Genomic DNA, 15000 nt, shown 5'->3' with positions numbered 1-15000 from the left:
TCCATGCAGTTCGGAACAAGAACGGCAGCGACCGACTCTGGTTTCATGGGGACATGGCAGAACACTGACACTAACCTCTTATTCAGAATGTCCCAACAGGTATGTTACTTTTGTTTATTTTGAAACATGGCATTTTTGTGCTCTTTTTCCCCCCTCTTTTTCTCTTTCTTTCCACGTTTCATTTTTGTTTCATTCATCACTACATAGTTAGCCTCTGAACTGTCATAACTATGTCATTGGAATGTGCACGGTTACTTCATTGCTTCCCTAAGGGCTCCTTTTTAAAAGAGGAAAAAATATTAAAGCTTTAAGTAAAATCAAGGCATTTGTTTTAAAGTTTCCCAATAGAGCTTTGCCCTTTGTAGTAACACTGTTTTTCTTTCTTTGTTTGCTTTTGTTTTGTTCCAGTCTTCTTCCCCTTACTCTCTCCCTGTCCCATAAATAAAAGTGTCTGCTGCTATCCCAGCAAAACTCCTCTCTTTCTCCCTGGGTATATAAGCCCCCAAATCAAACTGATACTAAATTTAGGGGGCCCCTCAGAACAGAGTAATTGACTTCATGTGGCAGAACACAGTATTATTTAGAAGGAAAGATCCGCGAGCTGTCCTGCTGGAGCTGCTGCCAGCACGGAGCTGAGGGTCGTTAGAGGAGACAGTTTCAGTCCTCCGGTCCCTCTCTGCTCCCGCTCCCTCTTGCTCCCTCTCCCCCCTCTCTGCGGAGCTCTGCCTTGGCGTCCTCCCCAGAGCTGCTCCTTCACCAGGGGCCACGTTTAAGGCAGCTTGGTATGCCGATTCTGACGGGAAAGTGAAAATGTTACTGCAAGGCCAGTAATAACTGATAATTAATCACAGGAGCCAGTGTCTCTGTACCATGCACTTGGTGATACGCGCCCTGTGTGTTATAGCTAATCTTGCACAATTGCTTGGCTCTTCTGGGTGAAGGGAAGGGGGGTTGGCTGGGAGGGAGTGAAAGAGAGGGAAAAAAGAAAAAGGAAAAAAAGAGGGAGAAACTTTTCAGCTTGGACGGGGCTCAAGCAGGGGAGGGAAGTTCAACCTGGAGGTTTTTAGCAGCGTGACTCCCTACCAGGGGATGTTTTGCCTTTCCGAAAACTAGTTTCCAATTATGATCTGACACTTACTGATAATAATTGAAATATTGTGTTAGCCAAAGAGGAGTTAGTAAGTGATTTGTATATTAATATTAGACTTTTATTTAGTGTTGGACATAAGATGAATGAACTCATTTACCTGAGGGGCGTTGTACTGTAAGAAAAGAGAGGGAAAGTAATTAGGTATTTATAGTTTATAGTAACAAAGCATGCCTGAATATTGGCCATAAAATGGTAATTTAATTAAAAAAACCTTTAAAGCCAGCTAAAAATCCAAAGCAGATAGTTAATAACCAGTAGTTTTCAGTGGATGACAGTTTCAGCAGTACAGCTCAGGACAGGATGAAGGCATTTGAATAAGGAATATTTTGATATATCCTGTAGAGGGACCCTGATTACTGCTGATACAGTACACTGGTATAGAATGCAATCAACATAAGGCAAATAAGCAACTCTGTTCAATTTCCCATTCTTGAAAGTAAAAAAGTTCATTTCCTGGTAGACATGAACATTTCAAATACACTGTTTGGCACTAGGAAGTGTGCAGTAGTGCTGCAGTGTTACAAGCCTTGTCAGCTGTATGCATGTTTGTGATATGTAACATATTTGGTTGTACTGATATTGAGCAATAGCATGGAAACAGTTATTCAAATTACCTGCTGTATTCTTTTAGTAAGAAGTGAGATTATATTTTTGGGGTGGAGAAAATGTTCTTTCTGTTTCAGCCACAAAAGAGTTAACATAACTACTTCCAGATAACGATCAATTGATAAATGACAATTGAACCACATAGATAGTGTTAGATTGCCTGTTTAGTATTAGACCTTTTTCAACAGATTTAGCCTCTGTGGTTTCTGGAATACTAGTAAATGTTCAACACTGACAAAGAAAAGAAACAAAACTAAATAAAAAAGCATCGCAATGTGTAAGGGGGTCAAATAATTGAGGCAACTAGCTCATTAGACCAAGCCAAATATTTATGCATGTAAGCTAGGCTGTTTGGTTTCTATTTCCTTTTTTTTTTTTCTTTCTTTTTTTCTAGTATTTTAAATGTACTTATTCTTGAGTATTAACTGGATTTTGAGCATGACTGAACATGCGTGGTCATGTTGTATTCTGTATAGAAGGAAAGAGGTAATGTACTAAATGATTATATGTGTGGTGTATGCTGCATCAGTGTGTATCCTTCCACTGGAACACACACACAGTAGCACTGCAAAGGTGGTAATGTTGAACAGATTTATTTTTTAAAAGTCTGTACTTAACATGTTTGTGTACTGTGTTAATCTCCTTGTCATATTTTGTTTGTTTGTTTATCATGTGCTAAACTTATTCAGTCCAAATATGCTTTTATCATGCTTTTAAAAGGAGGGTAAGTTATTTTGCTAAATGCATTTCTCTCCTGTTTAATTTTTTGTATTATATTTCTGATTTGTTACGGCTGTTACAACTTGCTAGCTTGTGTAAACTACAAGCACAGACTGTGTGCAAGTGCAGCTGCAAATTTGTGTCTAAGTGCCAATATTTCTTTCTGAATCACTAAAATTTTGACTGTTGTTTTCTGTTACCTATTTTTATCCATTTTTAAGTTCCTTATTTTAATCCATCTTCTAGAAATGTAAGTATTTTTTAAATTTTTCCTGTGCTTTAAGAAAAATTGTTTTCATGAGTACAAGTAACATAAAGTCATGAGATGTACGTAACTTGCAAGGAAAGTTTGGCATGGTTTGAAAGAACTGTTTAATGAAACTTTTCCAGCTATACATAGTAATGCTAGAGACATTTCTTTTTAAAATTTTTAAGAATAATGCCGGCTTTCCACATGTTTTATAGAAGCAAGCAAACCCAGAGACCTATCACTTTTCCTTGGAGGTGTAACTTAGTCTCAAGCAGGTTTTTAACACAGAGATTGGAACATGACAAGAAGAATGATTTAGAACAAAACAAAACCTTGCGATCCCTCCCTTCTCTTACCTCTCAACTCACTGCACTGCTATTTGCATACTATAGGAATAAATAACTTTTCTTGGAACAAAAGGAAAACCTACTTCATTAGGACAAGGAACTCTGTCTGAGAAAAATTAGGACTGATTGTACAGGTTTGGACTATTAAAGGAAGTGTGATCGTATTTATTTTTGGTTTATTTTCTTAGAGAATAGGTGTGCAAAAATGTGGCATCTCCACATTCCAGAGCAAATTTAGATTTTGGTGGGGTGAAAGAAGAAGAGAAATAGTCTCCCAAATTACCTGTGAGGAGTTTATCACATGGCCACTTGACTGCATTGTTCTGCCTACGCACCTTTTGTCCATGTAAAAGTATGTGATTTGCTTACAGAAGAATGTCTGATAACCTCAAAGGGCATAAATCTTAACTTTCAAAAAGGAGTGCTTCTTTGGGTTACTTTGATCAGTGACAGGTCAAGAATGAGCAGAAACCCCTGGCTTCTCTTCCATGCTCATCTGGTTTAGTCCAAGGCACCCACTGCCCATTCTAGTTCTGGCAAGGAGTTGTTAACAACAGAAAAGAAGGTCTGGATTTGGTTGACTAAAAAAGCAGGCTTTTGTGATTGTCTGCTTTCATAAATGTTTTGTGTATTTGTCAATAAGAAATGCCATTTTTCTTCATCCATTACCTTAAGGGCTGTAATGTTCTAGAATACTTTTAAGTCATTTCAGAAATGAAACCGTAAGAGAAATTGTTGTAACCCACAGTGATGCAAAATGCCACAGCCATGTACCTTTTTGTTAAGAAAGAAGTATGCTTAATCCATTTCAGATAAAAAGGTAATAGGCTTTCCAGAAGCTTTTTATAATGTGAGAGTGAAAAAGCAGTATATCAGGATTATAAATGGATCTGTGCGTCATTATATAGTAATTTAGGATTCACTCAATGATGTAACAAAATTAACAACATAATTTCATTGTGTAACTGTATCTTATTAAAGAACAACTGTCTGACATTCTCTTACAGTTGCTTTATTTAACTTCATGCAAATATTATTAGTAGTGACATTTCTCTATTGTGCATTAGATTCTCTCATTAGCATGATGTGTTAGTTATCACCAGAGAAATCACTTCTAGATAGGTGAGTGGGAAGCCAAGAAAACTAAAAATTTAATCAATGATGTATATTAATATAGATACATCTGTTCATGAGAGATATGGTACAGTAAATTCAGCTTTTTTTTCTTCCTTGCATAAATGCATGCTTATTCCAAGGAAAACTAAATAATACTTACAATATGTGGAGTATGCATTAATAGTGCTAGAATTATTAAACTGTATACAACATGCACTGCCTCTTTTGAGATGTACTTGTATTCTTCGGTCTGATAGTTCCTAACATTATTCTAGACATAGGCACATAAACTGTTTATTGAACCAGTATTTAAAAATAGGAGTGTAGTGTAATGTCTAATGGATTGAACATAGAAGCTTTTTAAATGTTCCTGTACTGCTGTTCATAGAGGTTGTATGCAGTTTTAATTACCTGTTTTACTGTAGCATGTAAGTATTCTTTTAATTATACGTTTGCACGCAAAAAAAAGTTAAAACTTACTTCAACAACAGGCTATAATTCCATACATCAATCTATTATGAATATTTTGAGAGAAAGATGAACATTGGTAAAATGCATTTTGTAGTTTATGGTAGTTAACAATTGCTTTTGTCAGTAAGCATTAGCAAACATAATAATTATATTTAATATATATATTTTTATCACACCATTTTAAAGATTAGCTAACCCCAGGTGGGTTTGGATTTTTTTTTGTTGTTGTTCATGAATAAGTCCATGTGCTAGTATGAATTCAGAAGCTTTATCAGGTTACGCTGTCTCATTTCAGACATTTGCTTTACTTTTGGTATTTCAGTAAAGCATGGTTTAGACCTGTAATGGTTCGTGTTATTTTAGAAAATTAAAAATGTTTGCATCAAGAATTTTATGCTGCTTCTGATGCGCCTCAGAATAGAAGTGTGAGAACATATTGTATATGACAAAAGTGCAGAATGTTTCGTTGGACATAGAGCACTAGACACACAAGTACATGCAGTGCTAGATACATGGGTATGTACGTGATACCTGATTAAAAATAAAACCCCTTTCTTGGTAGTTTCTCATACTGTGTTCAGTATTTACAGGAGAACTAAAACATAGCAAAATGTTTCCCATTCCTCTGTATACATATTAATCTTGCACATATATACATGCAGTGTTTGAATATTTTTGTGCCATTGTATATTTTAGTTGATGATGTGCTAAGAACGCTGTCAGATCTTTGCTTAACTTTGAGATATGCATGCACAAAACTATAAAATCTGCATGAAGTACTGAAGCATGTATTAAAGGGCATGCTCAAATATATTGTGCAAGAAACAATAGTGTTTAACATTTTTTAAATGTATAGTTTTTCTATTTTCTGTTTTTCTACTTTGTATTTTAGTAGTTACTTATTCATGTATAGTTTTATGGGGATTTGATTAATATAGTGACAGAACAGATTTGATACATAACAGCAGCAGTCTCCTGCTCTTATGTCAGGGTTAAGAGCCAAGGCAAATCTTCCCTAACTAATTAGATGCTGAGTAAGGCATCTTAGTGAAGTTGGGGCAAAAGTGAATGGGTCACAGCTGAGACAAGATTGCAAGGATTGTAGTGATAGTGAAAGTATTCGTGTTTGCCAGGTCATTGTGACACTGTGCGGATTGCAAAGGAACACACTGTTCACTGATACAGAACTGCCGTCATAAAGTACAATCAGAACAAAAGCCTTAAAGAGCTTTTACTTTTTACTAGGAATGCTCAAAATGTATGCTGTGTATAGCTTGCTTTGCTCAGTTATTTTTTCTCAAACAATAGTGCTTGTGCTTTCGTAAAAGGATTTGCCTTGTAGACTAATGTTTCTTCACAGTTCAGAAGAATTTCCAAACTTGGGGCTCCTAGTATACCCAGGAGGTGATGAATCATACTGGCTCAAGAAAGAGAAGGCTGAAACAGAGAAGAGAGAGGAAGGGAGAATTCCATTGTTGCTGTCTCTTAATCTTTTAGTTCAGAAAGAGAATCACTAATGCAGCTTTTTACTACAGTTCAGATAGCATAATGACAAAATTTCAGCATCTAGATAAACTGTAATTAAGGGATTTATTTTTTGCCCAGCCTGCCTGTAAAAAGGGGTAAACTCAAAAAGCGTATTTTAAGTGGAAGTCTCTGTGTTTATATACAGTTTTCAATGAGGCAAAATGTATTCTTTAGCTTAACATCAATCTGTCTAACAAATGTCCAAAATAAGAGACTGTACATCAGCCTATGGACAAGCATCTGTTGCTTTGTTACTGCTCACCCCATTCATTATAGTAATGCACTAATGCCTCCTTTCCCTTACTGAAACACTTGACAACTGTTTTCTAAATGATTTTCCTTCACTGACAAAGAAAACAGTGCCACTTGTATGGCTGTGTCACATAACATTTTGTCATAGAGAGGCCATCTCTTGTGGGGGGTGGGGGACGAGCAGCTCAGAATTGCTTTGATCAGTGTGAACTTGCCAACAATGTACCATTGATGCTATTCTGACTCTCTCGGGAAGCCATTGCATCCCTGTCCTCTACCGATGATGCGTATCTGTGCACTTGTGCAAAGGAAAGGACAGAGTGTCATCTGCCATGTACAGAGCATGGGAGCTCAGAATTAAAAATGACACGATTACGATCCTGCCATTTGTTATGTGCACAACACAGAAGTCAGCAAGCTTTTCTTATAAAGTGAATAATAAGTGATACTTTAAAAAGCTTTACAGAAAGTGAGAAAATTTATACTGGGGTTGTCATTAAAGCTGAAAGGTATTGTCACTGGCACGTAAACTTTCTTTGATATTTGAGATCATGTTTATTTGGAAATAGACCACAACACAGATACATCAGTAGAGATTCACGCTACAGTCTGCCTACCTGTGTATTTTGGAATATGCCCCTTATAGAAGAAATGCAATTGCATGGTGAATGTCTCTGGGTTTTTTTGTGATACCTGCTGCAACTAATGTTGAAAAGAGCTTTAATTGCTCTTCTTTTTCTCCTAAATTTAGCAACTCAGGGAACAGTGAGACACACCTGATGAACACAATTTATTTGTGGTGGTTCCTTTTAAACTTTGTTTAACCAAAATTCCAGGAAAGGAGAAAGATTACATGATTCTCTGCATTCCATAGTGTATTTCTTAAGGTTCCGTAACTGTAAACCACAATATTTCTGGCTTTGAGCAATTTGAATGAAAATGTCATACAATGTAGTTCTTTTCAGATGAACAATTCAACATTTGGTGTGTACTAGTGAGAGGAAAATAGAACAGAAAGGATCATATCCTCACTGTGATCCAAGCATGTGTTTTCCATTCATGTCATTGGAGGCCCTGTCATGCATCAAGGACAGCATATAGTTTAGGTTCAGAATTACAGATAACAGTATATTAGCCTTCAGAGTGAGCTGTAACTAGGAGCTCAATTCTCTAAGCCTCCTATACGTGTGTCACTTGTATGAAGCTAAATATGCAGGTATTTTTGCAAGTGGTACAGTGGTAAAGAATGTCGCTCTTATGTATTTAAATCTTTCCTATTATTTAAACGCTAAGGATGAACATCATTTAGGGACAAAAAAGGAAAAAAAAGTTAGGCATTGCATTTTCTTAAATGTAATCTAAGCATCGCTTCCTGTTTTGTCACAGTCCAGAAATTAAACCATGTTCTCTGTTAAAAGTCTCTGGTCGGGTCTGAGCTTTTAAGACATTATGGGCTTTTGTATTATTTTATGGATAAGTTACTGAGGGCTCAGTTTTTCAAGGGTTACCCTGGAAAGACAGTGCAAAATTATATTGCTTCCAGTTTGCCTCTGAAGTTTTGAATTTTTTGAACCAGATATCTCAAAATGCAATTTGGACAGTGTAATTCAAAATGAAATAAAATTGAAGGAGAAGTGTTTGCAAGAGTCCTTGCTAACTAGAATTGCCAACTTTTCCATAGGAAAAGTAGCAATGCAGTAGGGTAAAAGGTAATTTAATCAATAAAGTAGCATTTTGAAAGTTTTTTTCTCATTTACATAAAAATTTGACTTCCCAAACTGTTCTATATTGTTTGTTTTCTCATTCAGGAAAAAATAATATAAAAACCCCAAACAAACCTGAAGATGTTATTGTCCGATCTTTTTATGCAGATTGATTTCCTTTTAGCATATTCATTGCCCTTTGCCTGTGCTGAACAAGACCTTGTGTACTGTACTGCAGTTTTATTGCTGCTTTCAGAGGGATGTCTTGTGAGATGTTACGGCTCCTGCGGAAGTACAATGGCAAAATGTTGTTTTATGATAGATCATTATTGATGTTCTTTATTTATTTATGCCCTTTCTCATTTTTCTTACCCTACAGTTTTCTTGCTCTGTGTATATATATATATATATATAATATATATATATATTATATATATATATATATATGAACATGTATTAAAAGAAAAGTTTTTCTTGGTAGAAATTTAGTAATTAAAACAATCTTGATTATAAGGGACTATAGGAGGAGATGAGGAGCAGAGAGAAGCATCACTTCCAATCGTGGCTGGATGTAGGTGCTGACATGCAAAGAGTTCAATGTTTTGTATTTCAGTGTGCCTGTATTCAGGAGCATGATAAAAATGTGTGATGCCCTGGCTTATCACATGGAAGGTGCTGAAAAGCATCTCAGTTTGATCTGTACTTTGTACAATTTCTTAACCAAGGCATGGCTAGTATTTAAAAAGGAGCCCTCAGTATATTTGCATTCCTGTATCTCAAATATGAGCTTTGTGTTTGTTTGACGAAATAAATATCAAGAGAAATCAGAAAATTAAACTTACAGGATGCTTAAACACATCAGCTTGGACATCAGTGAGTTGCTTAAAAGTAATTAAAACCACAAACCTGCATCACAGTGTTCAGATTTAGTTTGTAATTAAAAATGTGCCAAGTCCTTTTTTTCTTGCAGGAATTCTCAAAAACTTAAATTTTGTGAAAAACAGTCTCCTCAGAAGTGGTAGTGTTTGTATTTCTGAGTAGTGGACATTGGGGTTTTCACATTTCCTATCAAAACTTTTAATGGCTGTTTTTTCCCTGGACAGTTTACATTTTAAGATGCATAAATTGATAAGAATATCTGAAATAGATGTCTTGGGGAGGAGGGAGGTACAAACTAATGAAGAATATGCAAGAAAAAAATAATTACTTCCAGCTGGCTTTATATAATAAAACTATTATTAAAATGAGGAGCTCCATTAACAAGGCTTTAATTATATATTTTCTTACATTTCTAAACAAACACCGCAGTCTTTAGAAAAATAACACTTAAATGAGTTAAGCGTCACAGTCCTTGCTGTAGCCAGGGGAAAATATATGGAAGTACCAACTTGTCTACCCTGCCTTAATGCCCCACAGCAGTTGACATTGCTGGAATGCCTCCTGCAGCTGGTGGCATATGACTGTCATTTGCAGGCAGGATATACGGAGAGTTTACACAATGGAGGCATTCATGAAAGTGTTCCTCATCTGGGACTCCTGCAAGCTCTCATTTTATTGACCCTGTCAGAATTTAACTGGTAGGCTGTCAAATTATGTGTTGCTTTATCTAATATTAGTTTTTCTTTTAAATTACAATGCACGGAAGAAGAGGCTGTGGAAAGCAGGTATGAAAAGCAAATCCAACTTCTGTCTTACTGTTTCTAAACTGAAAAAAACATAACAGCTGTGTAAGAACTTCATCGTTTGTGCTATAGATTGTAAGAATTCTATTTTCTGTTCAGGATTAAATGATGTGGTTTATTTGTGGATTTTTTTTCAGGGTTTGGGCTGGAGTGGGTTTTTTTCAGCATTCAAAGCTTTAAACAAAAATCTGTTTTCTAAATTACTGTGTCCCTCAAGTGTAACTCGAACATCGGTGTACAAATAGTTTTATGAAACAGCTCACTCTTTAACTGCTGGTGTCCCAAAAGATAGCAAAAAAATGCTCTCTATAAAAGCTTCTCCCAAAAGATACTTATTTGTATGTTTTGCTGCATCTTAATGCAGATTCCATAAAAAAATGCCCAATAATTAACAGTTTTTATAACGTACTTCAAACAGTGTAATAATCTGAGAGGTGATTGATGATTATAAATATGTTCTTTATATCGTGGATTAGCTGATTATTAATTCAATGGTGTTGAGGCATGACCTCTCCAAAGCCATAATTTACATAAAAAATATAAAATGTGTGCACAGCTTCATTGATATCTGGGAGAGAACTGATTACAGCAGCAGACAGCACACTAAAACATTGGCTTCATGCAGATGGAGCACACTGCAAGAAAAGTACCTTACGCAGTGAGTTACTCATTTTAATAGAGCCTCCTATCCACCAGTCCATTGTTAATGCAATGCTAAAGTTCAGTTCAGGGCCGGGGGGAGTGGGGGGTGGGGGTGGGGGGTGGAGGGAGGTCAGGGTGGTGGGGAGAGAGAGAAGAAATGAGAAAGAATGATCAGGTTGTTAAAGGAAAAGAAATTTTAACCTGGAGGTTATCAGTCACTTTATTTCTGCTAGGAAAAAACCCTTCAGTCCACCATATATGTTTTTTTGTTCATGTATAGAAATAAGGTATGGCATCTGTCTATCTAACATGGGATGTCATTATCATAGATTTTACTTACTACATTTTCTTATCACTGTTCTACTTTTTTTAAAAAATGTAGGATTTCTACTAGAATAATGATAGCTGAATAGTAAATACTGTTTTACGTTAAGAAATGTATATGGGTTACTCTGTCTTGTATAATTTCCAGTTTCTTCGTATTTTGCTTCCCGCTTTCCTAGAATACAAATTAATTTTAAACACAAAAGAAAAAAAGTAATCTAAATGGAATATTATTACACTATTTTGCAAGACCTCCTGAAATATTGCTCTGGAATTTATTGAGATGTTGATTTTTCTCTTCAAGGATAAATAAGAAAGGCAACTGACACATTTTAATCCACCTGGAAATATGTAATTATTTTTTTTTTTTTTTGATATAACATTCTGGAGACGTTGCTTTCCCTTAAATATTTAAAAAGTAAAAACGGTTGCATGAGCTGTAATATTTATTTAGTATTTAGCAATTGAAAGATAAGTTGTTTACAAGAGCTTGACAAATGTAGAATCTCTCTCATGGTAAGTGAATTCTCATTCCAAGGAAAATGCTACTTAGCATAGTACTTATTGCAAAGTTGCATTTTTTTATTTTCTTTTCCTTAAACATTGAGGAAAATTTGAAGTAGCTACACACTGGTGTATTTTCTTGTTATTGAGGGTAGTTTCATTAGCGGCTTCTCAGTCTAAGAAGAGAAGTAAAAGCCAGGTTTTAGAACTCAACCAAGAGCGTGGAAAATGTTCAAACAACAATAAAAATATTTAGTGATTTTCCTACATCATCAGACTTACCTGAAAATTTATTTAGAAGAATTTCTATTTTTCTTTTTCCATTGCAAAAGCTTGTACCGACAGGGTGACAACCTCAAACACTATTACAGATACAAACCAAGGTATCTCAGACTCTCCTTCTGATACAAAAGGTTTCTGTGGAAAAACACTAGAAAATTTTAATTTTAAGTGTCCAGTCCTGTTGTTACTAAAATCAGTACAAGTATAGTCTACATTCATAGAACTCATCTGAGAACTTTTCCTACAGTCTTTACTCAGGAAGTGGTAATTCATGTTTTGTTTGTTTAAAATACACACGTTTTGCACCTTTAAAATACATATTAAGTGAAGAAATGTTTTAGAATTGAAATTTGGGGAAGGGATTACAGCATTGCACTCTAGTTTCAAATAATCCAATATTTGTAGAAGTATGACCTTTAAAATCTAGGTTCTTCTTTAATTACACATTTAAGAGAAACTGTGTGGTATAGACTAGCTCTCTAAAAAAATAATCCTCTGATAAGTCAGTGCCAGGAATTTTCATACTTTAAAATGCAGTTTTATTCCTGCATAAAAATGTATATTCATTAATCTATATCTTCATTAATGCAGCCTTTCACAAGACAGTAGAGGGAAATTATTTAACTCATAGCACATGCAGCAATAAACTTACTTAAAAATTAAATCAACATTACAAATCCTCAAACCAAACCAACCCTTCTTTAAACGTCTTCAGTTGGTATTTATTTTTTTAAATTTTAGTTTATCTTTTGCATGAAAGTTTCTTAGACATGAAATTATGTCTTTCTCCACATTCTTACTTCACTTTTTTGCTAATGCTGGGAAGCTAAAAGTCAGGTGTGAAAATGTTAAAGCAATTGAAGGCATACGCAATCTTGTAAATACAAAGTTGAAATTTGGTTTTCTCCAAATAGACCTACATAAATCCTGTTTCCTGTGATTTTTCAGTTTGCATTTTAAATGCCTTTAACAATGCCAAACTGAAATAGAACTTTTCTAACAAAGTACATGAAGTACGTAAAATGCATAAGGTGAAGATACAGATATGAGACTGATTTTAAATGACTGGGCTTTTTTCTGAACCTATTCCTTCTATGCCACATCCCCATGCTTTCCAAAATTCAGTAGTGGTCAGGTGTGGCATTTTGATCCTACCCACTGACTTGCATATGCATGTTTATACACCCACAAACTGTAAAAAAGAAAACTGACTAAATGTGGCTTCAGGGAAAAGAAAGGAGTGGTGGGCGCAGATACCAGCTGGAGCTTGATGCATGTGTTCTCTTCTGTGGCATCGTTTTGTTGTTGATGTGGGAATGTAGCTAAACAGTGGCTACAGATGCTCCACTAAATAAGGATCCACATAAATTCCAGCTGTGAACTTGTGATTCATCCTTCCCTGCACAAAAGATATGTTTCCATATGTCGCATTATGTTCCATATTTGATTTTTATCACACACTGTATGCTAGTCTGAATCTCGTCTGCATGCTTTTTATGAATCCTGTAACCCTTTCTCTTTTATTTTTTTTTTAATTAGTCATAACGCACCCCCACCTCCATGCAAAAAAATCCACATTACAATAATACAGCATCCTTGTAAATAATTTTTTAATGTATCAAGTCCATGAATAATGTATCTATGTAACCACCGTAACACGAAATCTGGACGTATCCACAGAAAATCATAGAGGTCCATATGAAAAGTATTTCTTTTTGTAGCTAAGTCTGTAGTCCTTAAAATTATCTGAGATCTAAATAATCTTTAAAAATACTTGTATCGTATTTTACTACTTTAAATGGATTTTTGTGATACTATCAGTAATCATTTCAGGTATCTGGTGTACATAGCTTCTACTTATATTTTTAAGTATATAATTGATAAGGACTCTAATTTTGAATTAAGAATAATATTATCATTAAACCATTTATGCGCTCTGGAGTCACTGAAAATAACTGCAGAGCTGTCACTGGTACCAAATAAAATATGTTTTGTTGTTTTGTTTTTTTTTTTTTTTTTTTATTGCTCTTATCCATTGTGTTCTCTAGATTGGTATTCAGGATATTTTTTTCTTCTGCTTCCATAATGTAGATATGGAAACTGGCATCTAGAAATCTATGCATCTGTGGCCCCAGGCGCATACAAAACCCCATAGTCTAAAATATTAAAAAATAAAGTAAGGATTTAAAAAATGCAAACTTAATTGCAGCGTAGATTTTTGAGTTGGTTTATTATAATATGGATAGGAGAAATGTGGTTCCTGCCTCATAATTGAGGTGAAATATAGCTGCTGGTCAGCTCTGTAAGAAACAGTGTTGCTAGAGCTTTGCAGTAGGTTTTACATGTAATAGTCATTGACTATCATAAAACTACTCAGAACATGAGGCAGAAGTCAGCATTGTCATGTTAGCTGTAGTCTAGAAAGTATCTGTCTTCCTGAAGGTAAAACCTCAGAGGTTGCTGTAATTATTAAAGTCATGATTGAAGTTCTAAATCTGATCATTGGTTTTCTCAAGTTGTTGAAGCCAGTGCTTCTACCTCCAGCACAAATTTGAAATGGCGTATCAGGAACTGGATGAAATGCTTGCAGTCTTAAAAAGTGAAGATGGTGTATAGCTGTTGCTGCAGTGCTGTAATTTCCGTAGAAGTCAGTTGCAGCATAATCACATAGGTAGTTGTAATTTTGTTGACTAAAAAATGGTGCAATGAGAATACAATTTTCTGAAAAAAGGTGTATCAAAGCAAATACTGGTATCTGCTGTAAAGAAGCATCATTTAGCTGTGTAAAGAATTTGACATCCAGTGCTTCTTTGTCTATTCTGTTGCAAAGAAAAATATATCTGTTCATAACTGAAATTCTCCAAGCAAGTCAGATATCAACATTATACCAACGTTTTTCAGCAGAACAGATGATAGTTAATTAGTTTGTATTTTAAATTGAGGGTCACTGTGTTATAGATTTCTGTGGAAACAGAAAGAAACAGAATCTAGTTAAAACTATGAGTAAATGGGGCCTGTTCTCAGCAGAGTCTGAGGTACCATTGAGTTGAACTACTGCTCACTGTCAAATTCCAATCAAAATGCAGATAAATTCAGCGTAAACATAATAAGGTGTTGGTGTGTTTCCAGAACTGTAAAGAAGGCTTTAACTGGAGAAGAGGCTGGAGATTAACAGTTTGTTTTACAGCTAGGTTAGGTATTTCAAATCAAGTGACTGGTGCTGCTTGTAACGAAGCATCTGCAAAGTGTGTCAGTGTGACATTGGTATTCTGTGTTCAAGAAGTTCAATGTCAGCACAGCTGTGACTTACCACTTTTAGCAAACTCTCAACTGGGAATTAGATAAAATACCTTTAATTTGGGCACGAAGTCGGGGAGAGTGCTGGGATGGGAGTATAATTTCAAATGCTATTAATTTTCACAAA

At 35.2% G+C, this 15000-nt stretch overlaps 1 protein-coding gene across 1 annotated transcript in view; it reads left to right on the top strand.

The window, feature by feature from the left end:
• The window catches only part of BNC2 (basonuclin zinc finger protein 2), a gene marked incomplete at both ends in the record, with an annotated part of 238912 nt that overhangs the window by 260 nt on the left and 223652 nt on the right, over positions 1-15000 (top strand). The window contains 1 exon segment of the mRNA XM_080637107.1: positions 1-99. This exon segment is cut by the window's left edge and continues 124 nt beyond it. Within this exon segment, the coding sequence (XP_080493233.1) occupies positions 1-99 (99 nt within the window).

The sequence above is a fragment of the Psittacula echo genome (genome assembly GCF_963264785.1).
Source record: "Psittacula echo genome assembly, chromosome: Z".
Lineage (NCBI taxonomy): Eukaryota > Metazoa > Chordata > Aves > Psittaciformes > Psittacidae > Psittacula > Psittacula echo.
The sequence above is the reverse complement of the archived record's forward strand: the minus strand, read 5'-3'. Positions and strand labels throughout refer to the sequence as shown.